Here is a 26,538-nt window from a genome sequence, read left to right as displayed (position 1 = left end):
TCTTAAGATTACATATTAAGTGCAGTAGATAAAAAAAAAGGTTATAGATGTTCTGAGGTGAAAGACTGGGAGAAAAAGGAAAAGTTCCACAGAAAAGGAAGCTTATGAATTGGATTTTAAAAGACGGTTAAGAACACAGCAGGCAAAGATACGGAGAGTGGGCATTCTAAATATAGGGAATAACAGCATAAATAAAGGCACCAAGGAACAATGGCATATGTGTTTGGGGTCAAAGAACAGTCTGGTTTAGTTGATGCAAAGAGATTGAAGGGGACTGGAGGGATGTAGCATGAGATTTCAGGAATGAGAGCTTAAAGTGATGTGGAGAGATCTAATTTAAACCCTACATTTTACAGATTAGGAAACTGAGGCTCAGAAAGATATAGTAGCTTACCAAAGGTCACATCAAAAGATGATGGGATAGTTTACACAAGAAGATACATATACTATTGTTACACATATAACTACCTGAAAAAAGTTAAACCTCAATATTCAGAAAAATGCAAATATAAACAACTTTATGGTACTATTTCACAACCAGCAAACTGGCAAAAATAACTTAAAGGAAACAAAACTAATGCTAGTAGGATTGTGAAAAAACCAGGACACTCATCCATTGTTAGTTGGAATAGTGAGCTGGTAGGCTCCTTTAGAAGAGTTATCTGAAAATACAAAAAAGAATCATGATGACTACACATCTATAACCTGTATCAAGATGCTTGCCTTTTCAATGAGGGTGGGTGGGGAAGGAGGAAGGGAGAAAATTTGTAACCCGAAGTTTTAAAAACACTTGTTAAAAATAAAAAAAAAAATTTAAAAAAAATCATGAAAAATAATTATACACTTTGACCTAATAATCCAATTGTAAGGAATATGCCCTAAGAGAGTCAACAAAAAGAAAAAAAAAAGAGCATTATGTTAAAAAATATGTATGCTAAAAATTATGTAATAGTAAAGAAACAGAGGGGCAGCTAGGTGGTACAGTGGATAGAGCGTTGGGCCTAGAGTCAGGAAGACTCATCTTCTTGAGTTCAAATCTGGCCTCAGACACTTACTAACTGTGTGACCCTGAGCAAGTCACTATACCACATTTGCTTCAGTTTCTTCATCTGTAAAATGATTTGGAGAAGGAATATGGCAAACCACTCTAGTATCTTTGCCAAGAAAACCTTGAATAAGGTTTGGACATGACTGAAAATGAATGAACAACAAAAATAAACAGAAGGAAAAAAACCTTTTGTTTGCACATTAGTCATTTCTGAAAATACTTTACCTTACTCAAGTTAATTGTTCATATCCTTTAAAGTGATCAGATCATGGGTAAGTCATTTCACCTCTCTGGATTTACCACAGCCTCCTTATCTTTATAATTATGGAACTGAATGATATGATTTCTTCTCTAGCCCTAGATCTTGGGGTCTAATGTCACTCCAGAACGTTTGTAATACTGTGCATAAAACAAAGTCACAAAACTGAAAATGTTTAAAAAAATTTATTTTAATGGACCTGAAAAACAGATCCAGGAGAAGTGAGTTGAGAGTCACTGAACTACCTGAAATCTATAACCAAAAAAAGGGCTAGACATCATATTTAAAGAAATTGTAAGAGAAAATTTCCCAAATCTCTTAGAAACAGAAGGAAGAGCACAAATTTTTAAAATCTATCAGTTATCTACTAAAAGAAAATCCAAAGTGAAAAATCCTAAGAACATTATTTCCCAAATCCTGAGCTCATACATCAAAGAAAAAAATTCTGCAAGCAGTCATAAAGAAAGAATTCAAGTACAAAGGAGCAACAATTAGGCTCACACAAGATTTAGCAGCCACCACAAAACTGAATGGAGACTTTGGAATACATTCCAAAAGTCAAAAGATATAGCCTTCAAATCAAGAACAACTTAACCAACAAAAATGAGTTATAATCCTACAGTGGAAAAAATTGGATCTTTAATGAAATAGAGGACTTCCAAGCATTCCTGATGAAAAGACCTGAGCTATGTAGAAGTTCTCAAGTGCAAATGCAAGAGTCAAGACTAACATTAAAAGGTAAATATGAGCAAGCAATCACAAGGGACAAAACAAGGATGAACCGTTAACATTCTAATACAGGGAGATGAATGTCCCATCAGAACCCTATCATCAAAACGGGTCAGAGAGGAAGTCTAATGAGGCACAGGGCCCAGGTGTGGTTTTGTTATGATTTGATGATGATAAAAGAAGAATTGGGGGAGGGGTGGAGAATAGGAAAGATGGGCAAGATTATCTCAGCTAATTTAGGTATGCAAGTAGTAAACAAAGAACAAAAGGAGAGGGGTGAGCAACACCTGAAACTCACTTTCATTTGAACTGTCCAAAGGAGGGGAGAAGACACACAAAGAGACAGTTGGGTGTAAAAATACATTTCACTCAACAAGGTAATGTGAGGGAAAAAGGGAGAAAGAAAAAGGAGGGTAAATTAAGAGAGGGATTCATCTTCAGTAAAAATAACTCTGGCAATGGAAGACTTATGGCTAAGAGGAGTTTAAAAGGAAAGAAAAAAGGTTATGAACTTGCCTTTAAACTCTGGGTGAGGGAAAGAGCAAAGTGGGACACAGGAATAGATCTTCTTTGTTATAAAGAGGTGGCAAGAAACTCTGATCAACACAAATGACCAATCATGATTCCAGAGAAATTGTGATGAAGCATGTTCCTCTCCTCCCAAAAGAAAGTTGATGCAGGTGTGTGTGTGTGTGTGTGTGTGTGTGTGTGTGTGTGTGTGCGCGCGTTCACAACTGGCAAATGGTTGAACATAATATAATATTTCAATGCAATACTAAAATAGTATCAAAATTATTAAGGAATATAAAACAATTGCAAATGAAGCAATTTAAGCAAACAAAAAACAACCAGAATAGATGTATGCAAAATAACAACAAGATTAACATTTATATAGTGATTTAAGATTTGTAAAGGGCTTTACAAATATATCTCATTTTATCCTCACAACAACCCTAGAAATAGGTCCTATTCTCATTTTACAGATAAGGAAACCAAGACAGAAGTTACATAGTTACCTAGGGTCACTCAGCTACTAAGTGTCTGAGGCTGGATTTGAACTCAGGTTTTCCTGACTCCAGGTACAGCACTTTATCTACTTACCTGGCTATATACCACCACTATATAAAAAGAAAAATATATATACCAAAACATAGATGAATTAACAATTAAAGGAAAAAATCTAATACAGAAGAAAAAGATTATTTATAGATACAACTGTCAAAATTCATTTAAGTGTACATAACTATGAATGTGTTTCTTTGTATTTGTTATTTAAAATTAAAGAGAGGTAGTGTTGCATAATGGATAGAGCCTCAAAACCAGGGACATAGGTTCAAGTCTCACTTCTGCCACATGTGTTAGTTACACTGAGCAAGTCACTTAATCTCTCAGCGCTCTAGGCAACTCTTTAAGCATATAAATTGCAGAGAAGATGCTGACCTCATTAGTCAGAATTTTCTTCATCCAGAACTTCCCTATACCAATAAAATCACACAGTGCCTGCCCATCCCTATTTAAAGTTGAGCATATAATTTTTTTAAAAAAAACTTGAAAATAAACATTGCTCAAGGTACTCTAGGCTTTACAAAAGCTAGCACTTAGCACTTTAAGTTGACAAAGTACTTTATATATTATTTGATCATAACAACTCTGGGAGGTAGGAGTAATCATCCTCATTTTTATAGATGAGAAAACTTAGTTTCCTTAGATTAAGTGACTTGCCCAAGGTCACAAGATCAGGTCCAGGGTACTGTACTACCTACTTGCCCCTATTAAAAAAAAAAGTGTCCTTTTCTTAATGCCTGCTTCATATAATGGTTTGTATTTTGCATCACCAAAATATTCTCAGGCGTGCACTGCCTGAAAAGATAAGGCAGTGATAGATTCTGGAAGACCTTGAAGCTAGGCATATGAGGCTGAACTTTACTCAGTAGGCAATAACAAGTCAATGCAGATTTTAGAGAAAAAGTGACACAAACAGATCAATACAAAAGAAAGATTATTTTTAGAATCAATATATAGGATGGACTAGATGCAGGAAGAACTATAGAGAAGGTACTGAAACAGTTTAATAATGAATGCTGGAAACATAAGTCTGGAACTCAGCCCTAGAGCTAGAAATCTGGGAAGAATCTAAATGGCTTAGAAGCTACGGCAGAAAGTAAGACTGTTAAGTAAAAAATTAGTAATATTTGACAATTGATAATTCATGAATCAATATTCAATAAACAACTGCAAGCTAATAACAACCATGTGAAAGATTTTCCAAAACACTAGTACTAAAAGAAATACTAATCAAAACAACTCTGAAGTTTTACTGCGTACTCTGGCAGTTTCTCTGGAACAAGTATAAGAACTCTAAAACAGAACTTAAGCCTCATTATTAATATTATTCAAAGTTGTATTCAATTATTTATATATATATATGTAATCTAAAAAAATTACCTTATTACTGCAAACATAGAATTGAAGTTCTTGCATTCTCGACAGTGAAGAGCAATTTTAATAAAATGCTTAATAATCTTCATCCTTTTGAGCTGATTTGATTCTATCAAAATTTCTGTTGCAACCCAGAATGTTTCTTGGTTTATAATGTTCTCAAACTCTTTCAAGTGAGCATTCCCTGTTTTGGAGTTCAACTTAAAAAGATCATCGATGTATTCAGTAGGCTCAATATTTCGAAATAATTCAAAGTCCCTCATTGACAGCTGAGTTGCTACTTCAATGGTACTAAGCTGCAATAAGTTTATCTGACTTTCTCTAAGTAATTCTTGGGCATCTTCATCTGAGCACAAGGTTTCTGTTTCCATGTTATTTTTCAGATAGTATCTTTAAAAAAAAGAGAGCAAGAGAGACAGAGAAAAAGTTAATATTCTCCACAAAATGTTTATTAGAATGAACTGGTGAATCAACATTTGAAATAAAGACCATATAGCTGGTTCATAAGTGATTGCTTTTATATGTTCACAAGATAAAAAATATGTGAACTGTACCTTGACCTTAAGTACATGCATCGATACTGACAATCATCTTCTGCTACAGTAAATATTAGTTAAAATATTAATAACATGTAAGCAATACTTTTAAATTATTTCAATTACAAAGAGTGGTTATTTTTCTGAACAAAAAACTAAACAATTCACGAATAAATACTCAGTAAACAACTCTCAAAAGAAGAATTACAAGCTAATAACAACCATGTGATTTTCCAAAACACTGATACTAAAAGAAATGCAAATCAAAACAACCCTGAAGTTTGATTGCACACTCTGGAAGAAAAAATGGGCATGATTAAAGTTGTGAGAAGACAGGTCCACTAATGTATTGTTGGTAAAGCTGTGAATCAGTATATCCCTTTTGAAAAGCAATTAGGAATTATGCAAACAAAATGACTAAAATGTTCACACTCTCTGACTTAGATCTTCCATTACTACACATATATCATAAGTATAAGCCACTGATAAAAAGAAAGTCTTAATGACCAGGTGAGGCACATAGAAGTGTTTGAGGCAGACAGAGCAAACAGGTATGAAGTAAGATGCAGGAAGTGACCAGTCAGGAAAGTGATCAAGGAACACTATGCATTGAAGCCCCTCACATGGACTTACCTGTGTGCTTTCACAAAGCACCACCAATTTATCTGACAACTCTTCCCCTCCCCTTTCCTATTGTCTTTGCTTATCTGGATAGACTATATGACATCCTGAAGCAGTCTTCCTCCTCCCCTCATTCCATAAAATTGTATTTAAACCATACCTTTAACCTGGCCAACTGCCTTTGCTTCCTATGAGAAGCAAGGCTTGGCTGCCTATGCTCTATCTCTCATGTCAAGTAGAGCACATTGGGGCTCTACCTCACAGGGAGCAGGCCAGCTTGGATGCATCACCCCAATAAATGTATTTCTTTAACTTGGAGACTGTCTCAGTGAATTTCTTTCAGGATAATAGAACTCTCACGTCTTTACACAATCATTTCAGGCGGCACCCCAACATTCTTGGGGTACACCCCTGAACTCATCATTAATGTACATCAAAGTAAATGCCCATTTATTGGAGAAGACTGATGAATTTACACATCCAATTCATTGGCAAGTCAAGATAGCACCCTTGTGATGGCAGTGGTCCTCTTCAAATGAAGGATGAACAACAATGGATTTGCAAGAATTTCTACACAGAGCAGGTGATGTGAGTTAAACCCTATCACACATATTTCTTACATATGTGCCTCACTACTATTATGGGCTAAGTTTAAGCTTCTGTATTTGTACGAAGGAATGAACCAAGTTCTCAGGAGAATGTTTTGCATTAACCCTCTTCACCATGTTACCTGAAAGTAGTAGCAGCTGCCCTCTGGAGACCCAACTTTCAATTCAAATGGAAGTTGGGAAATGCTGCTGTTATTACTTCCTTCTTCTTCTTTTCCATTTTTTTTTTTTCAAAAAGCTGGAACAATTTACTTTTTGTCCTGGTCAGTTTTTGGTTTCGAAATACACATCTTTTAAAAAAGCCCAACTTGACTAAGCCTTTAAACCCAAGTCATTCTGGCTTTCATAGAATGGCTAATAATGGCCCCAGCCCCAAGCTCTCAGTGGATGGATCATCGTTTAGGTTCTGATGTCCTAAATGAGTGTAAATAGCAACTGTTTTCTGTTCTGGTCAGAAACTCAGAGGGTTTTCCTCTACCAGAATGATCTTTGTGATGGTAAATTAGGCCATGTTTTCTCTCAATTCTTACCTAGCCCTTAAACACTGAATGAGCGTGGCCTCAGACAAACTGAGACCTGGAAAAAACCCAGGGTCACCCACTGCATCTTGGTCCTCCACCAGTTATCTTGACCTTTGTCTTGCCACTGGCCTCTGATGACTCTGGAGGAAAGAATGTCATTCAAATCCAATTTATACACAAGTCAAGACATCACCCTTGTGATGTCATTGATCTTCTTTGAGAACAAAGGACAAACAGCAAACCATTAACTGAGGAATGGCTAAACAAACTGTGGTACATAATATAATGGAATATTACTGTGCTGTAAGAAATGATGAATACAGAGAAACATGGAAAGAGCTACACAACATAAAGAATGAAGTAAACAGAGCCAAAAAAAAAAATTACATATACAAAGACTACAATAAAGTAAATGGAAGAAACAATCACAAAACTATCAAAGGTGAGACAAAGAACAAGCATGGTCCCAAAGAGATATAAGAAGACACCCCCATCCCATTCCACTACAGAAGTAGGAGATCCACATATTGGTACATTATATATCAGACTTTTTTGATGTAATGATGAATTTTGCTGATTTTTTCTCCTATTCTTTCTCTTTTTTTCCCATTAATAATATTATTTCTCATATTTCTCTGGAAGGGGTAGATAGAGGAATACTGGGAGAAAGTCTAGTTATATAAAAAACAAAAGATATCAATATAATTTTTTTAAAGGAAGATAAAATGACCACAAAGTATACGCTTTCCACATGACTTCTAAAACTCTACATATTAGGTTGCAAAGTATATATCAACATGCCTAGTGATATTGCTAATATTAAAATGATAAAAATCTTAAAGCCACTGAAAATAAAAATAAGAAAAATAAATTATTTAATTATTTTTGACTAGGAATTTTTAACCTTTTCTGTGTAATAGACTGCTTTTTTTACAGCCTAATTAAGGAAATGGTCATTTTTTTTTTTCTCTATCCAAGTTCATAAACTGCCTGATATCTATCCACAGACCTTTGTGGACTCCAGTTTAACATTTGTTCTAGACCATGCTGCATAATAATTCACTTTAATGCCTTTTCAGTTTAATGTTATATATCAGGGATAACATTTTTGTCGTATCAGTGGCAAAGTATTTATCAAGCACCTAGAGGGTACATTATACTACAGCTAGGGACTTCAGAGGGAAAACTCTGAGACAAAAGTGCCCTGTGTACTTACAGTGCTTACTATAAGCCTTTTTCTCTATTACTTCCTAATATGAGTATAAATCACGGGAAAAAGAATAATCCAGAGAATCATAAGAAAATCCTAGGGAAATGTGGGTCTTAAGTCCAATTCTACTCCTTCTTATCCAGGTTCTGAGTCTGGTCACACTTCTGCTGGGGTGACCTTGGTTAAATCACTTCAATTCTTTAAGCCTGTTTTCTCATGGTTGAGAGGAAGGAGTTGGAGCCCATGACCTTGAGGTCCCTTCCAGCTGTCATTCAATGGCTTTGCTAACCCTTTGCTCTTGTCAAGTGTGAAAAATGATTTTTCTTAATAATCAGTATCTTGGCTACTCAGAGCTTACCCCCCTTCAGCCCCCTCCCCCTTCCAAAGTTCAGTCTCTCCTTTAGAAGGACATTACTGATAACGAGATTGCACTGAATCTCTGAATCTCCTTATCCCAGTCAAACCCCAATCCAAGCCTGAATTGATTTAATCAAAAATATGGAAGCTCCATCGTGTTCTGCTCAGGCTTGGGTGGAGACAGATTCTTCTGCCTAGACAGCCCAAAGCTGGGAGTAGTCTGGTATGGTTGGGGGGTGGTCTGATAGAACAAGTATTTCCTCTGTCCTGAGGTAAATGATAATAGGATGATATTAGCTCCTATTAAAAAGGTATATAAACAAGTCTCTCCCATCTCCCTTTGAGCATTAAATTGCTATGACACTAATAGCCTCCACAATTTTTTTTTTAAGGCAATTGGGGTTAAGTGACTTGCCCAGGGTCACACAGCTAGTAAGTGTCAAGTGTCTGGTCTCAGGCCAAATTTGAACTCAGGTCCTCCTGACTTCAGGGCCAATGCTCTATATACTGTGCCACCTAGCTGCCTCTGCCTCCACAATTCTTGAACCAGAAAATTAAGCTACCAGGAATTATTTCTTTAAAAGTAAGTGAATACTCATCCTTTCAATTTCAAAGATGGATCAAAAATTGGAAAGAGAGAATTCAATTTGAATTTTGGATAAACTTAAACAATAAAACTCAAACAATTATGCTCTTATATTCTAATGCAACCCTGAAAGTATTACTTATGTTTTATTACAAGTGCTTTAAATTTTGAGATCATACCCTCTAACAAGCAAGGCCACATTTACCTTCCATTTAGTTGAATTCTATCTGCTAATTTGGAGAATTGATCTGGAAGTCTTCTCTGCTTTATAACACCTTCTGGACTAACAGAAACCTCACAGAGGGAATATGTCTCAGGGGCTCCTGTCAAGCTGAACTCATGCACTGCATGGGAAACGACTTCTTTGGCTGTGGTGTCCTTACTGATGATAATGTAGCAGCTTTGTTGATCTGCTTTAAAAACTCTTATAACTTGATCCGGAATATCTATGTAAATAAAAAGAAACCCAATTATTATTTTCATAAAATTTTTAAATGTATTCATTAACTTGTTCTGAAAAGAATAAACACAAACACATGATGTTTTCAGTTTCTTAGTCCAACTTGGGAGACTTCTATTTGCATTTACTTTGCAATGCCACCAAACCGAAGGGAAGAAGATATTTAGTCCTGTCAATATTCAAAACATCATAAACATAATGAAAAAAATAGGTAGAGGGACTGGACATGTACACAGGAAATTCCCATAGAAGGAAACTTCCTTTACAAATGTACAACAGCATCTTCCTTGCAACTTAAAGTCTCAGAGTTGCCTAGAGTACTGAGAAGTGATTTGCCCAGGGTCGAATGTAAGATCTGAACTCAGGTTTTCCTGGCTCTGAGGCTAGCTTTCTATTCATTATGCCACACTGTCTATAATGATAAACACATTTCTTTCAATTACTAATAAATTAATGATTTATTTTGATCAATACAGGATAAATACCACATCCAGTGAGAAATTAAGTTATAAAGCCTCAAAAATGCACATACTTTCTACATACTTTCATACTATGCCTAATCTACTGCTTGGAGATCTATTCCCAATACTACAACCAAGTCTTAAAAGCTTAAAAAGCTTAAAACTTCTTTCTTCTCACCATGATGAGTAGAATGCTTTTCAGATCATGGAGAAGACTGACTGACCATGAGTGAACCAGGTTGTAATAGGTGTAACAAAGAATGTGGAGGATCACAATGGGGTTATGGGATAAACATCTGCGAGGAGAATATCAGTACCTGAGGCTATCTGAACTAAAATCATCTAAACTTGACACACAAGAAGTGGTCATTTTTGCTTGAAAATTGACTTTTAACAAGAAGGAATCCAATATTTCATAAGGTAGTCCAACCTTTGGGTAGCACTGCGTTTCAGAAGTTTTCTGCATATCAAGTTTAAACTGGCCTTTTTGCAATTTCCTCCTTTCGCTCCTAGTTCTACTATTGAGGACCAAACAAAACAAGTTCAAAACCTCTTATGATTGACAGTTCTTTAAATATCTGAAAACAGCTATCATGTCCTTCTAAGTCTACCCTTCCCAAGTCTTTTAGTCAATCCTCATGTGGTACACATGAACTTAAGCCCTTCACCACCCTGGCTATCCTCCTCTGGACATCATACATCTTATAAATCTAGGTCCTAAAATGCAGTGCCCAGAACTGAATAAAATATTCAAATAAGGTCTGATCAGGGCAGACTACAGCAGAAATAACACCTTCTTTTTCTCAGACTCTGGGATTCTCTTAATAAAGCCTAAAATTGCATTAGTTTTTTTGGTTCCCATATCGTTCTTGACTCATTCAGAGCTTACATTCCACTAATACCTCCATATAATTTTTAGATAAACTTCTGTCTAGTTATAATATCCATTGTCATATATGGGTGAAATTAAGCTTTTGAATTCAATTAACGAATTTACATTTATTCCTGACTAAATTTTATCTTCTTAGATTTAGCCCAATGCTTGACTTCTTTTTTTTATCTTAATTATGTCATATCTAGTTTCTAGATAGTCACTTTCCCCCTGGTTGTCAATTTCCACTGCAACCAGTTGCTCCTTAGTCAGTTTCAGATTAAGAACAGTACTTCCCTTGTGGATTCCCTTACCTTTGGAAGAATGAAACTGCCATTAGGGCATGTTCAGAAATTATTAGCTTATCTGCTTTGGACAAAAGGAAAGGTCCAACAAATGCCTGGATAATTTACATCCCCAATCACTACCATCATGCTTCTATGCAAAGTTTATGACTTATTTCTCAAACTCTATAGACTTCCTTTAAAACCTAGATGATCTGACATATATTTTTTACAATATAATTTCTATTTCTACCTCTGTTGATCTTTACCTAAACGCACTATACTATGCTTCTCCCCAGTACATTAAGAAGATCAAATTCAATGCTATTCTACCAATACCATTCCTTAAATCTGTTCTGCTTCTTTTGAATAAAGCATGTCCTTCTAGAGTCATATTCCAATTAAAAGTCAATTGCAAGTCATGTCATCATCTCCCTGATGTCATGGTCCTCTTATGAAGGATAAACACAACAACAACAAAAAGTCTCTCTCCACCACATCTTGGTGACACTGTTGAGGTCAAGATTGCTTCTCTGCATCTCTTTCACCTACACTTTTCTACATTTTAAAAATTATATTAGGCATGGACTTTCTTATTGACTCCTTCCTCGCATTCTGTCTCGCATAAACTTCTGAATATCTCTATTGCTATTCTTGTCCCTACACTGTGCCCCTACATAGCTATTCTCTATGCCATATAGATTGATGGAAGTACACTGTTAATATTCTCTCTCTTCTCTCCCTAATCAACTTAAAGTACTTTTGATTAGATTTGTGAAACTCCAGGAAAATACATTTTCACTATGCCTTGTTGGATGTATTTTACTGCTACCCTTCTTAACCACACTCCAATTTGACAGCTATTAGCTAAGTGGCCATAGGCATGCCACTCAGCCTCCTCTTCCCTTATTTTCTTTATGTGTAAAATGGAAATAAAACCATGTGTAGCACTGACTGTACAGGATTATTATGAAACTCAAATAAGAGTCAAAATATATAAAGTGTGTTGTAAATTATATATCATTAAAATGCTTTATCATTCTTCTTCTTCTTCTTATTATTATTATTATTAAACTAGACATTATATGAAAAAAATAAATGGGCAAGAATGATTTGAAATGATGGGGGGAGGGAGAAACGGACGTAGATCTGGCTTTCCTGACTTTAAAACATATTACAACAAAGTTTTCAGTAAATCTATCTTGGACTGACCAAAAACCTAAAACAAAAACAAGTGGAACAGGACAGAAATTTCAGAATCATGTAAAATGAAGACACATAGAGAGAGAGCTTTAAAGGATCTCAAAGGCCATCTTGTCCAACCCCCTCTGTTTGCAGATGAGGAAATCTACTTTATCAAATTGTCCCATGATGGATTATAAGTTTTTGGCATAAAAACTGAGAAAAGGATTATTTAATAAATGTGAAGGAAAAAGAAAGAAGAACAACCTGATGAAAAAAAATTTCAGATTCTTACTTCACAATATATACCATAAAAAATTCTGCTGTATCACACAGTAAAACATAAGAAAATGAACTATAAAAATTAACGGGAATGATATTTTTATCTATATTATGGAGAGCAGAAAAAATATATAAATGTTAAGAAAAGGAAAGACAATATAAGGCATAGTTAATTAGATCCAATTATTTGAAAATAAAATTCTGTACCACAAAAATTACATTAATATTTTTTAAAGAACTGAATTAGGAAAAACATTCCCAGCACATAAAAAATGAAAAAGTAACACATATACAGTATTGATATAAATATTCAAGAGTAACATTGAATAATAAGATCACAGAATTTAGGGTAAAAAGAGACCTAAGAAATCTTCTAGTTCATTACATTTTATATTGAGGAAAGGTCCAATAAGGTAAAGTCACTTGGCCAAGGTCTCATAAAAAGATATGAATTTTACAAAAAGGGATGTTGGTTTATGGAATAATGGGGTATTTCAGAAAATAGTGCACTGTGAGAACAAAAGGCATCAATAAAATAGTTTTTAAAGTAAGAGAGTGGAATGGAGTCAAGCACAGAAGCCTCTCCTGATAAAAGCAGACACACATAATATAAATAATCACTTGAAAAAAATTTGGACATAAATAATCAGAAAAGCAATTTTTTAAGTATTACTTTATACTTATCAACTTGACAAAAATATTGAAAAGTAACAAAATTTAACATAGGATAGGTGGTAGAGAGATAAAGACATGTACCAGTACATGTACAATCTTTTTCGAAAGGAATCTAACTATACATGAAGAAAATCTGCCTCAAAGCCTACCAAACCTTCATTTTGGGAAGTGATTTACCCAAGATAACAGTGATTTACTAGAACAGCTTCGTATTACATCTACTTCTTTTGATTGTTCCTCCAAAATTATTTACACTTTACTGCACTGCCTACTTTCTAGGTATTGGAGAGTTGATCTGAGAAATTACAATCTCCTTCCCTCACTGACAATTTCCAATTCAGGATTATTAAAAATGATTTGAATATAAACTATTATAAAAATCTGTCACTATTTGAAACAGCAACTTCTGGATTTAAACCTTTTAAAATTATAATCTCATAGAAAATTAACTTTCATATACTGTATTTGGATATTTAGAAAAATGACAAAATAAGTAATAACTCTTAAAACACAGGAAGCAATGAATACAACACAAATATACCATGCAAAGAACTTGCAATCCAAAACATACTTACAGTAAAAACCAACAGCTACAGGCAGCAAAAACAAAGCAAAACCATGTTTTAAATTCCAATCATAAGAAGCAAAATATTAAACTATTCCAAAGGCTTTTTTTTTTCAGTTAAAAGATTAAGTTTAGCATGCAGCACAAAAAGAAATCTAATCTGCTCTGATAAACATTAATAAACTTTACCTGATATTATTGTAAGATACTTTCAGAAATCTGTTCTCATGTGCATCTTACTAAATGATCTAAAATGAATACTTCAAATAAAATACGGGAAGAACAGCGTTATCCTCTAAGTGAAACGCCTTTGGTAAACTTGCATCATCAGATGGTTTAATAACAGGAATTCTTTAATGTTCCTTTGGGAAATGTTGCTGTGGGGATCTTTTCATGTGAACATACTCTAACAGAATTCTGATTCAGAAATATGGACTTTTAAAATTTATATCTATGGTGTACTTTTGAATAGTCACCTTATAACTGACAACAGTAACTTGTCTGTACAAATGTTATATTGAGATACTGGTGAGGCAATGGAATGTTTACATGTACACACTCAGGGGTATGCACACACACAAGTCAAAATAACAAATCAGGACAAACAATAAGCATGTTCAAGAAGTAGGTTTTATTTACAGCTGATTTACAACAACTAATCAATATTTAGTATGATTAAGTTCATATCCAAAAAGAACCTGAAAAAACTGCCTATTAATTTCAAAGCAATTATAGGGAAATCCTATTGTATTTTCATTCATTCATGAACAATAATGAATTTAATCAAGAAAAAATGCTTTCCTTAAAACAAATATATCAACAATTATATATATGTATATAAAGTTAAACACCAATTCATTCATCTGATTTGCATTAAATACCAATTCCTTAATTATTTCCTGATAAGAGGGTTTATCAAGATATAACTTATATTGGCATATTTTTATGTTTAGACTTATGTTCATACATGTTCAAATCAAGAAAAACTATTACCAAAATAATCACCTATCCTTTTATTTTTACTTATTTTCTAAGGCAGTTATTTATGTGAAATATATTTTTGTCAATGAATGAAAATGTTTCTTTTTCTTTTTACAGAAATATATATAATTTTCACAAGTTTTACTTTTTTTTTAACTAGAGAGGAAAGGCTCAATAATCATTACAATAATGATAACCAAGACATAAGGTTTTTATTGAATAAATATTTATGAGAACAGAAGTAAACCCAAGTATAGGAAAAAAAATTTGCTAAGTATTCTAACCTTCCATATTTATAAGAATATACCGTTTAGGCCACCTGGACAGAAGGAAGGAAAACATGAGGAGTTTGGGAAATAAGATCATAAGCCTGGTACAGGGTTCACAGACTTTGGGACTTGAGATAACATTTTGTTCAATCTCGTTATTTTATGGATAAGGAATTGATACCCAGAGAGTTTAAGTGACTTGCCGAAGGATATCAAGTAGAAAAGCAGGGATTAAAATCCAGGTCCTCTAATTCCAGCATTTTTTCCATTATGTCAAACTTGCCTCATAACAAAGAAGGTTCAGGGTCTTTAATTATACAGACATTTGCTAGTACTGTCCCTGTATCCAAAGCACAGGAGCTAATTTCTTGACTCACAAGAATGATTTTATCTTTCAAAAGTTGGTCCAAATAGCCACAAGGAAAAAAAAAATATCCCTCTCATGTAGGGGAATTAAAAGGAGAAAAAAAGAAAAGCAAAGAATAGGAATTTATGTTGCTCAACTGGGGAACTGCTGTGGTACATGAATGTAACAGATTATTGTGGCATAAGAAGTGAAGAGACAATTAGACAGAATCCTGAGTAGTACAAACTTGACACAGGGAAAAGTGAGCAGAACCAAGAGCACGATTCATAGAATGACTAGGACACTGAAAAGGAAAATAACTTTGAAGAATTTAAAAGGCCATGACCAAGAATGTCTCCAGAGGACCTTCTGACAAGAGAAGTGATGGACCTGGGGTGGGAGTGAAATAAATATATATTTTTGGATGTGGCCAATGTGAGAACTTGTTGGGGATTTAGGGATGGGAAGGAGAGAAAATATATCTGAATTGAAAAAAAAATTAAACCAAAATTCTAAAAAATAAAGCAAGCAGTATAAAGTGGAGATTTACAGTTTCATATAAAATCCTCTCTTCAAGTACTGCTGTATATATGGAAATGCTCTTTTTTTGTTAAGTTCAGAATAAAAAAAATAAACATACAAATCATTTTAGACTTATGTATCTGGCTGAAGTATAATGATGGCAAGGACTTCTACTTTTCTCAAGTCAACAAGCATGTATTTAGCACCTACTACGTGCGAAGCACTCTGCTAAGTGCTAAGACTACAAAGAAAGGTAAACAACAGTCTCTGCTATCAAGGAGCTTACAATTAAATGGAGAAACAACATCCAGGCAAGTACAAACAAGATATAAACTGGATACATTAGAAAGAATTAACAAAAGGAAGGCACTAGCATAAATGGGACTTGGAAGGGCTTTTTGTAGAAGGTGGGATTTTAGCTGAGACTTGAATGAAGTCAAGAAAGTTAAGAGGCAGAGATGAGGAGGGAGAGTATTCAAGGCATGGGAGACAGCAGAGAAAAAATGTCTGAAGTCAAGAGATGAAAAGTCTTGTTCATGAATAGCAAGGAGGCCAGGGTGATTGGATCTCAGAACACATGGTGGGGGACAAGGTTAGGGGAAGGGGCAGGAGTAAGGAGAATGGGAAAGTAGGAAAGGGGCAAGCTGTGGAGAGCTTTAAAGGCTCAAAACAAGGATTTTAACTTTATCTATCTCCAAACATTGCACATAGTAGGCATTTAATAAATGCCTGTTGAAATGAATTGAATTTTAATTCAGTCAATATTTATTAAGCACCTACTGGGTATAAAGCACTATGCCCATTGCTAAAAATGACTGGCTCTTCAAAGAGTTTATCTTCCCAATAAGACCTAATCTTAGCAGCATAATATTAACCTTAACTATTTGGTCCTACAGGTCTAAAACAAAACTAATTAATTATCTTTCTCCCAAAACCTGCCGCAATTCTGACCTTCCCTAATACTCCCAGGTGGATCATTATCTTTTTAATTACCCAGGTTCTCAACCTTGGTTTCATTCTCAATTCCTCACTCTCACCCCACATTTTCAATCAGCTGAAAATCTTATAATTTCTTTCTCTATAACAACTCTCCCATATGTCACTTTCTGTTTACTTACACAGTTATTACCCCAGTTTAGGGCCTCCTTATTCCTAGCTGGACTATTCCAATAGCATCTAGATTGGGCTCATTCCCAAACTCCAATCTATTCCTCTATGAAGCCACCAATGTAATCTCATCTCCACAAACTTCAGTGGCTCCCTATTACCTCAGGAATAAACAAAACAAAAAAACTTTCCATTTCATATTTAAAGTTCTTTACAAACCTTTCTACCTCTTCAGTATTCTTACATACTACTTCCCTTCCATACACTCTATGTTCTATCCATAGTCACATACTTGTTACTTCTCACATGATACTCCATCATCTCTCATCTCTCATGCCTTTGCAGTGACTGCCCCTCATGGCTGGAATGCCCTCTCTCCTCATCTCTGTCTCTTGGAGTTCCAGTCTTCCTTCAGGAATCAGCTCAAATGCCACGTTCTATGGAAGGCTTTTCCAAGCCCCTGTACCTACTAGTGCCTTCCCATCCAAGGCTACCTTGTATTTACTTTATTTGTGTCTTCTTTATGCAAATATATGTACATATTGTCTCCACCATTAGAATGTTGGCTCTTTTGAGAGCAAGACAGTTTCATTTTTGTCTTTATATACTCAATGCTTACACAATGCCTGGTATATAATAAATAGCCTCTTAAAAATACCTGACTGATTAACTGATTAGTCAATAATGTTAAGGTATTTAAAGGTGATTAAGTAAGGGGTGAACACAAAACAAATCTTGAATAAAGACAGGGATAAATTAGTAAAGAAAATATATTAAATAAAAATACCACCAATGGTATGCACATTATTACAATAATGACTATAATGCTTTAATTTCCTAACATTTTGAAAGCAATCGAAACTCAAAAACTTTATATATCTGTGAAATATAAGTAATTTATTTTAAAGGTAAAAAGGAAATTTATGATGAATACACACACACACACACACACTGAACTTGAATCTATCCTGTACATCATGGGATGCATATTTTGTGGCCTTGAAGAAAAAAACTTTTCTTAGATTTCATTCCCACATTCTCTTCCAGGATTAATTAGGAAAGCCAAATAATCCCGACATCATAACCAACAGCCCTGTCACAATCCTAGACACTTTTACAGGTCTTCTGGGAAGATAACTCAGTCTTGTTCATGCAGAGTGTATCTTCCGTGTTCAATTTCCTCCATGAAATCATAATCCACAGTTTGAAGAACCAGATTAATATAAATCTATCATTAGTTTGATTCTTGTACAATTCAGCTTCATATTTTCTCCCAAATACAGCATTCAATTAATTGACCTTAAATAAAATGAGCAGAATACTTACCTGTTGGATTAGAAAAATCCAACATGCTAGTTGTAGGCTGCAGGAGATCAGGGCTACTTGAGGAAAGAGTTCCAGGAATAGGCATTATAGCTAGACTATGCCTACACTGCCTTGTTCCAAGGACACTGTCATCTTGTGACTGGCTCACATTGCCATCACTGCAAAAAAAAAAAAGAAAAAAAGAAAAAAAGAAAAAAGCTTCACATATTATCCATATTTCAAGGAATTTAACAGTAAACATAATTTTTACTCTATATGTAGACTGAAGATGAAAACTAATCAGTTCAAAACAGTAATGCTTAAATTAATTGGGATACCAAGGAGATTACAAGGCGATCTTGTTATTATAACAGCAGTATCAAGGGATATTTTTGGCACGACTAAACTAAAACAACTCAATTTATGCACAAAAAGAGAAATAACAATATTCAATTTGTACCTCTTTTTTGTTTTTAAGAAGGAACAACCAAATATTTTTGGGTTTTAACATGCTAACAATAAACTTATAAGGGCAGTGGTAGAGAATAAAACAGAGAGGAAGAAGAGAGGAAGAAAATAGGAAAATTCACAATGTTAAAATTATCTAATATGTGAGAAATTAAGCATATGTAAAGCATGTGATATATTCTGAGGACTCAAGACAAGTCCAGACGAATTACCTGAATGTGTTTCATGTCAGCAGAAATCAATGATATCATACAAATTTTCACAAAAAAGTCACATTCCAAAAAGCATTATCATACTATATAGGCCAGGACATTTACCTATGAACATTCATTCATATTCAAAAAATCCTTGATATTATCTTTGACTTACTTTTGCCTGCAACCTTTTATACCTAATTGACTGTCAAGTTTTAATCATTCTAATTACCTCCAATTCAACACCTATGAGGGATGTACTATGTGTCAGACAGGCACCATGCTGAGCCATGGAATCAAAAAGACAAAAAACAAACAGTCCCTTCTCTCAAAAAGTTTATATTCTTAAAGGGGGAAGGGGAGAAAAAGTGGAGAGAATTATAATCTGTACCCTGATGTCACAATTGTGGTAAAATGAGAAGGGAGAAGATGAAACATGATCTAGAGGACAGAGAACTGTCTGGTGTTAGGAAGACCTAGGTTCAAATCTAGTTTCTTACACAGACCAGCTGTGATTACAAGAAAAAATCATTTACCCTCCCTCTGCTTCCAGACGAGAATCTGAGACTATGTTAGAGCAGAGTTACCAACTTACATCAGTGGATGGAAGTTGCACACCAGGAACTCCCTTTACCAATGAAAAAGACCAAAAAAAGGACTAGTAACAGGGCATTCACTGATGGATCCGTGTAAGCTCAGTACCTGAGCTGAGCTTGAAGGAATCTTGGTTTCTCAGACACTGAGATGAACAAGTTTGTTCTTGACAGGACAGCTTGTGCCAGAAGACAGAATACTGAGTTCAGAAAACACCTAGCATTCCAAGATTCTCCAGTACAAAGAGTGCCTAGAAGAAGAGTAATATGAAATAAAGCTGCAACAGTGGGTAGAAACCAGAATGTAATGGATATTAAATGCCTGGATAAGGCATTTATTTGAAAATTATCTTTCAGACAACAGGAAAGCACTGAAGGTTTTTTAATAGGGGCATAACAAGGTCAGAAATATTCCTTGGGAAAGTTATTTTATCAACTGTGCAAAGGATGGACTGGAGAAGAGTGAGACCAATTTAAGGAGCTTAAAGTAATTTATTCCTTCTCTCTACTACCATTACCACCACCTTATTAGATCCTACCCAAATGAGCACAATAGTCTCCAATTAATTTTCTCACCATTAAGATAACAATCTTTTATATTGCATCCAAGGTCCTTCACAACCTGATGCTTCCCAACCTTTCTAGTCTCACTTCATATGCCTTCTCTATGCACATAATGCCCCAGCCTAATTGGACAATTCTCTGCCCCACCAAGTACACATTTCTTATTGTCTCTGCTCAGCTTGCCCTCCAACTCTGACATGGTCTTTTCCTCCATTTCTATCCTTCAAGACCTAAATCAAATGCTACTTCTTTGATCTTAACTGGAAATGATACTTTCTTCTTCAGATGTTACCGTTCCTGTGCTCTCATTCTGTATTAATTTTTTTAATATAGTAACTATGTGCCACGTCATATAATCATTCTAGATCATAACTTCATTTGGAGCAGAAACTACATCTTATTTTTTTCTCTACATTTCCAACATTCAGAAAAGTGTCTTAAACATTTGCTTTTGAGCAGACATGATTTCTTTGTTATAAAGAAGCGCCAAGAGAGAAATTTTGCCTTTCAATGCAGATCAGGACCTTCTCTACAGCTTATCTGCCTACAGGCCTAAAGGTATGAGAGCTCAAATAGAACAAAACATAAGTCAGAATGTATCACAGATAGGACTTCAACCCAGGTCTTCTTGAATCCAAGGCCACTACTCATAATTCCTCACATATTGCACATAGTAGGTACTAGTGTTGGTGAATTTAACTGAATGCAAGGTTATCAACTAGAATACCAAAAGCTACAGGATAAATTTAGTTTCTTTCTACTATGCCATGATGCAGAAGATTTTACTCAAGGAAAGAATCTAGGCCAGGCCCTTTTATATAACCTGATGTCTGTATGCAATATGATACAGTGGAAGGAGAACAGAGTTCAAATCTTACCTGCCTAAATACTTATCTGCCATCTGACCACCTGCAAGTCACTGAACTTCTTAGACTCTTTTCCTCTTTAGTAATACAGGACAGTGGTAGATCTTGGACCTGTGATGTCACTGGTATACAGAATTCCTGAATGAAGAACATCCTTCTACCAATGCAAGGTCAACACCTTCTCTGAAATAAGTATCTTTAAGGAAGCTACCTTCAACACTGGGAGGGTAAGTGATTTTCCCAGGGCCATAGTCAGAATGGATTAGAGGGAGGACTTGAACCTAGGTCATCCTGGCTCTGAAGACAGCTCTCTATCCATGACACCACCCTGTCTATCTAAAATACAGACAATAATTACAAGACAAAAAAGTGGGGGTATCACTGCCTGACCATATCTAGATTATTATGCTTTCGTTCTAGGCACCATTTTTTTAGGAAGCAAATGAACAACTTACAGAGGATTCCACAGAGATGGACTGCCTGGAGATCACACCATCCCAAGAATGAGTAAAAGAACTCTAGGACTAATTGGCCTGATGGAAAGAGTTAGTATAACTATTTTCAAGTGTTTGAAGTACTATCTATCATTTGAAGGAGGGATTAGATTTTTTTTGCTTGGTCAAATAGGTAGAACTGGAAACAATGGGTTCAAGGTAAGACAAAATGGTCTAAAAATGAGAGCTAGGAATAAGTAGAATGGCCTTTGTAGTGAGTGCTATCCGTGATCTACAGGGTTGGGGACCTGTTTATTGACTGACTAACTAGGCCTAAGGGGTTTGCTAGGACATGTGGCATAATTATACATTCAAGGCCCAATTGCTGGCAAGAGTCATAAGTTCATTAACATAGAAAACATGAAGGAGATACACAGGTCACTCATGTTTCAAATTAGGAAATAAATCCCTCCTTGCTTCACTAACTGGCCAACAGCACTAAGGCATACCTTTAGTGACATAAAGAACCTCATGTAAGATATTACCAAGAGGTACAGCTCTTTAGAACTGACAGACACCTCACTGAAGGCTGCTGTTGCTACCAAGTTAAGAATATCCCACGGCAAACTGAGGGTCCTGAAGAGTTGCACTCATCAATATATTGTGTATCTTCGCTAAATGTCTGCATGTATTCCTGTTGTTATTACCTGATAAAAGGTTTGGGGGGAAGTTGATTGACTCGATCTCACCAAATCCTAACCTGTACTTGGGACCAAGGTGCAGTCAGCCCAAAAAAAGTTCCCTATTAGAGGTTCTTTCCCATCGATGAGACTCTGATTTCAATCAAATTCTGAATACCTGTAGGAGATACTGTAAGAGGGAATTCCTATTTAGGTTCCAATCAAACTAGTTGGCCTCTGAGTCCCTTTAATTCTGCAATTAGATACACAATCCATGCCATGAGATGAATGAAATTATATTCAAGTGGCAAAGCATCCATGCTTGTTAGAAAGCTGTGCTGTTATGTCCCCTCTAAAAACAATTAGGTCATTTCTTACCCAAAAAGTCTCCTGAAAAGGGGATGCAGGAATAAAAACAAGACATTGTTGAACAATACACAATTTTCTAACACTAAATTTACTTTGAATAACAAATATGTTTAAAAAGAGAAAGAAGTCAACAAAGGTATAACTGAAAACACATTGCAAACATGGAAAGGCAATTATTTTGACAACCAATGAGGTAATAAGAAAAAAAAGAGTCCTTGCTAAAAGGCAGCATGCTCTCAGAACACTAAAACAGATTACTCTGAGTAATTAAAATTTACAAATTCGTACAATTTTTGTAATTGTTAAACATGGCAATCGGAAACAAAGGATTACAACATAGAGCTAAAAAAACAATGAATTTAGCTGGAGGAACAAAAGGTCAAGATTATGAAGAGAAATACTGAAAACAAATGAGAAGGAAGCAAGGTCTAGCAATATCAAATCACAAAATAATAATCATCAAAACAATTTAATGCTGATTAAAAAATAGAGGGATTCATCAGTGAAACTTATTAAGTATACAACATGCCTGAGCAAAGGAACCTAGTTGCCTGATATCTGATAAACCCAAAGACCATAACTACTAGTGTAAGGATTCATTGTTTGACATAAACGGCTGGGAAAACTGGAAACTGGACAGCTGTCAGGTAGAATATAGGTTTAGACCAATGCCTTACACCATATGTCAATATAAGCTCCAAATGGGTATGTTACACACACACACACACACACACACAAGTGATCATATAATAAACAAATTAGAAGACTAAAATAAATTACTTCGCAGATCTATTGATAGGGAAAGAGCTCATGACCAAACAAACCACAAAGAGGATTCATAAAAGATAAAATGTACAATATTTGTTAAATAAAGTTTAAAAGATTTTGCACAAATGAATCCAATATATTTAAGGCAGGGTGTTCCAAAAGTTTTTGTGAAGTCTTAAGCACTCTACACACATACAGACACACAGACACACATACACACACACACAGCTTTTTAAAAACTATATATATGACAAGTCATTCCTCAATTGATAAATAGTCAAAGAATATGTACAAGCAATTTTCAGATGAAGAAATCAAAGCTATCTATAGTCATATTTAAAAAAATGCCCCAAATAACTATTGATTAGAGAAATGAAAATTAAAACAACTCTGAGGTACCACCTCATGCCTAATTGGCTAATATGACAGAAAAGGAAAATGATCAATGTTGGAGTAGATGTGAGAAAACTGGGACACTAATGCATTCTTGGTGGAGTTGTGAATTGATTCAATCATTCTGGATAGGAATTTGGAGCTATGCCCAAAGGGCAATCAAACTGTGCATATACCCTTTGATGCACTACCAGGTCTATATTCCAAAGAGATCATAAAAAAAGGGAAAAGTGTACAAAAATATTTATAGCAGCTCATTTTGTGGTGGCAAAAAAAAAATGGAAACTGAGGGGGATCAAGTGGGGAATAGCTGAACAAGTTGTGGTATGTGAATGTAATGGAATACTATTGTGCAATAAAAAATGATGAACAGGCAGATTTCAGAAAAACCTGGAAGGATTTGTATGAACTGAAGCAATGTGAAGTGAGCAGAACCAGGAAACACTGTACACAGTAAAAGCAATATTGTATGATGAAGAACTATGACTTAGCTATTCTCAGCAATACAATGATCTAAGACAATCCCAAAGAACTCATGAGGAAAAATGCTATCTACCTCTACAGAACGAAATGATGGAGTCTGAATCCAGATCAAAGCATACTTTTTTAACTTTATACTTCTTGGGGTTTTAATTCAAAATGTGATTAATATGGAAATATGTTTTCCATGACTGCACATGTATAACCCATATCAAATTGCTTGCCTTCTCAATGGGTGAGGGAGGACCAAGTAAGGGGAAGGCAGGTGGGAGAGAATTTGGAACTCAAAATTTGAAAAAAAAATGTTAAAAAATTGTATACATAATTAGAAAAAAAACTTTTTAATAAAAATTATATATATATGTATGCATATGCACACATACATAAGTACACCCACATTTACCCACACATATGGAACAGATCCACATGTATAAGAATAAAAGCCATTCTCCAATTTATAAATGGCCATAGGATATGAACAATTCTTTAATTTATAAATGGCCAAAGGATATGAACAGGCAATTCTCAAACAAAGAAATTCAAGCTATTTAAAGAATTATAAAAAATCCCCAAATCACAAATAATTAGAGAAATGCAAATTAAACTATGAGGTCCTACCTCATATCTATCAGATCTGTCAAAGCTGAGAAAAAAAGGGAAATGACAAAGGTTGGAGGGGCTTTGGAAAAACAGGCACATTGATGCACTGTTGGTGGAGCTGTGAATTATTCCAGCCACTCTGGAAAGCAATTTGCAACTGTGCTCAGAAAAGTTACTAAACTGTACAGACCCTTTAGCCCAGCAACATAACTACTACTACTACTACTACTACTATACTCTGAAGAGATAAAAGAAATAACAGGACCAATATTTACAAAAATATTAATAACAGTTCCTTTTGTGGTAGGAAAGAACTGGAAACTAGAGTTACAAATCAACAGGGAAATGTCTGAATAAATTATGTAGTATATTAATATAATAGGATAATATTGTATACAGGAAAGCTATAAGAAAAGATGAAAGAAATGGTTTCAGAAAAGCCTGAAAAAAATTATTAACTGTTGCAGATGAAAATGAACAGAACTAGGAGAATAATTATATTACAGCATCAATACTGTAAAAATGAACAATTCTGAACTAAAAAAAAGAAGAGGAGGAAAAAAAAGTTTCTCTTCTGATCAACAGAAGAGTGATATCAATCTCTTTTTTTTCAATTTTCCCCCTCTCTCTCCTAGGAGTTAGAGTACATGCATTCTTATGAGCAGGCACACCCCACTGGGCTGAGGTCAGGTATTTATCTAGTGAAGGAATACATCTTACACGGTTAAGATTATAGATAAGGATTATAGAAGATAAAAACAAAACTCCAACACACTCATTTTACAAGTAAGGAAACTAAAACCAACACACATTTAAAAATAAGGAACCTGGGACTCTCAAAAGTGAAATATCTTGTCTAAGATTACATAGGAAAAAACCAGGATTCGAATACATGTTTTTTCTCTAAACTACTGCTGCTTTCCTATGAAAGCCATTTGGTTGCTGAAAAAAGCTATATTTGAGACAAAAGGTAGGAATTATTTTTGATAGACATCTATATTCATTAGTGAATTAACTTCTTTTTAGAAAACATTTATTAGTTAGTTCAATTTATACTAGATTTATGTTTTTTACTGCTTTTAAAATTTCCTCTGTTTTCCTCAACTAAGTTTCCATTAAATCTGCCCTTCACAAGCCAAACTATACTATTTATTTAGTGGGATTCAGCTTTTTAGGCACTGATTGTTCAGTACCTAAAAGAAGAGAAACAGAAGAACTCAAGCATATTTCCCCTTCATCAAGCAATTGAGGTAATACTAGATGTGGGGAGATCAAATAGGAAAATTGCTACAACAGTCCAAATGAAGAGTAATAAAAGCTGAGAATAAGGGTTGGTCACAGGAATGACAAGGTACTGAATACAAAACTAACAAGACTTGGTAATGTCAAACTTCAGGGATGTTCAGTCGAGGGGAAAAAGAGACTCAGGGGGGACATGACAGCTGTCACAAAGCATTAGAACACCTGAACATTAAAGATGGACTCGATGAATTGTTTCCACCCCAGAGGCCAGAGACAGGAACAATGGAGAGAAGTGGCAGAGAGGCTCTTGATAACAGGAAAAAGTTCCTACCAGAGCTATCCAAAAATTGGATAGAATTACTAGGAAAGTAATGGTTTTCCTGCACACTGGAGGTCTGCAAAAGGAGACTAGATGGCCACTTATCAAATATGTTAAAGTTGAGAGTTCTTCTAGGTAATATGGACTCTGAGGTCCTTTCTAATTCTTTGATGACTGATTCTGTGAATAACTGGATGAGAGCCAAAAAAAGATTTAGATCTCAAGTATACTGGATAACAGTGGTGAAAATTAACAAAAATAGTTACAGAGAAGTTAATTTTGGAATGGTAAATTAGTTTAGTTTTGAATACAAGTGACTTGAAGTAGAGACATCCCATAAGCAG

General features: G+C 34.9%; 1 protein-coding gene across 5 annotated transcripts in view; it reads right to left on the bottom strand.

Moving 5' to 3' along the window:
- Positions 1 to 26,538, bottom strand: part of RAPGEF6 (Rap guanine nucleotide exchange factor 6) — a 222,343-nt gene that overhangs the window by 42,882 nt on the left and 152,923 nt on the right. For all 5 annotated transcript variants that reach the window (XM_027849145.1, XM_027849148.1, XM_027849146.1 and 2 more), the window contains exons 17-19: positions 18,246 to 18,403; positions 9,120 to 9,360; positions 4,482 to 4,865 (exon numbers count right to left, since the gene is read on the bottom strand). In XM_027849145.1, coding sequence (XP_027704946.1) covers positions 4,482 to 4,865; positions 9,120 to 9,360; positions 18,246 to 18,403 — 783 coding nt within the window. The remainder of the gene's footprint in view (positions 1 to 4,481; positions 4,866 to 9,119; positions 9,361 to 18,245; positions 18,404 to 26,538) is intronic.

The sequence above is a fragment of the Vombatus ursinus genome, unplaced genomic scaffold (genome assembly GCF_900497805.2).
Source record: "Vombatus ursinus unplaced genomic scaffold, bare-nosed wombat genome assembly UNPS02007284.1, whole genome shotgun sequence".
Classification (NCBI taxonomy): Eukaryota; Metazoa; Chordata; class Mammalia; order Diprotodontia; family Vombatidae; genus Vombatus; species Vombatus ursinus.
This window is presented reverse-complemented; position numbering and strand designations above follow the sequence as displayed.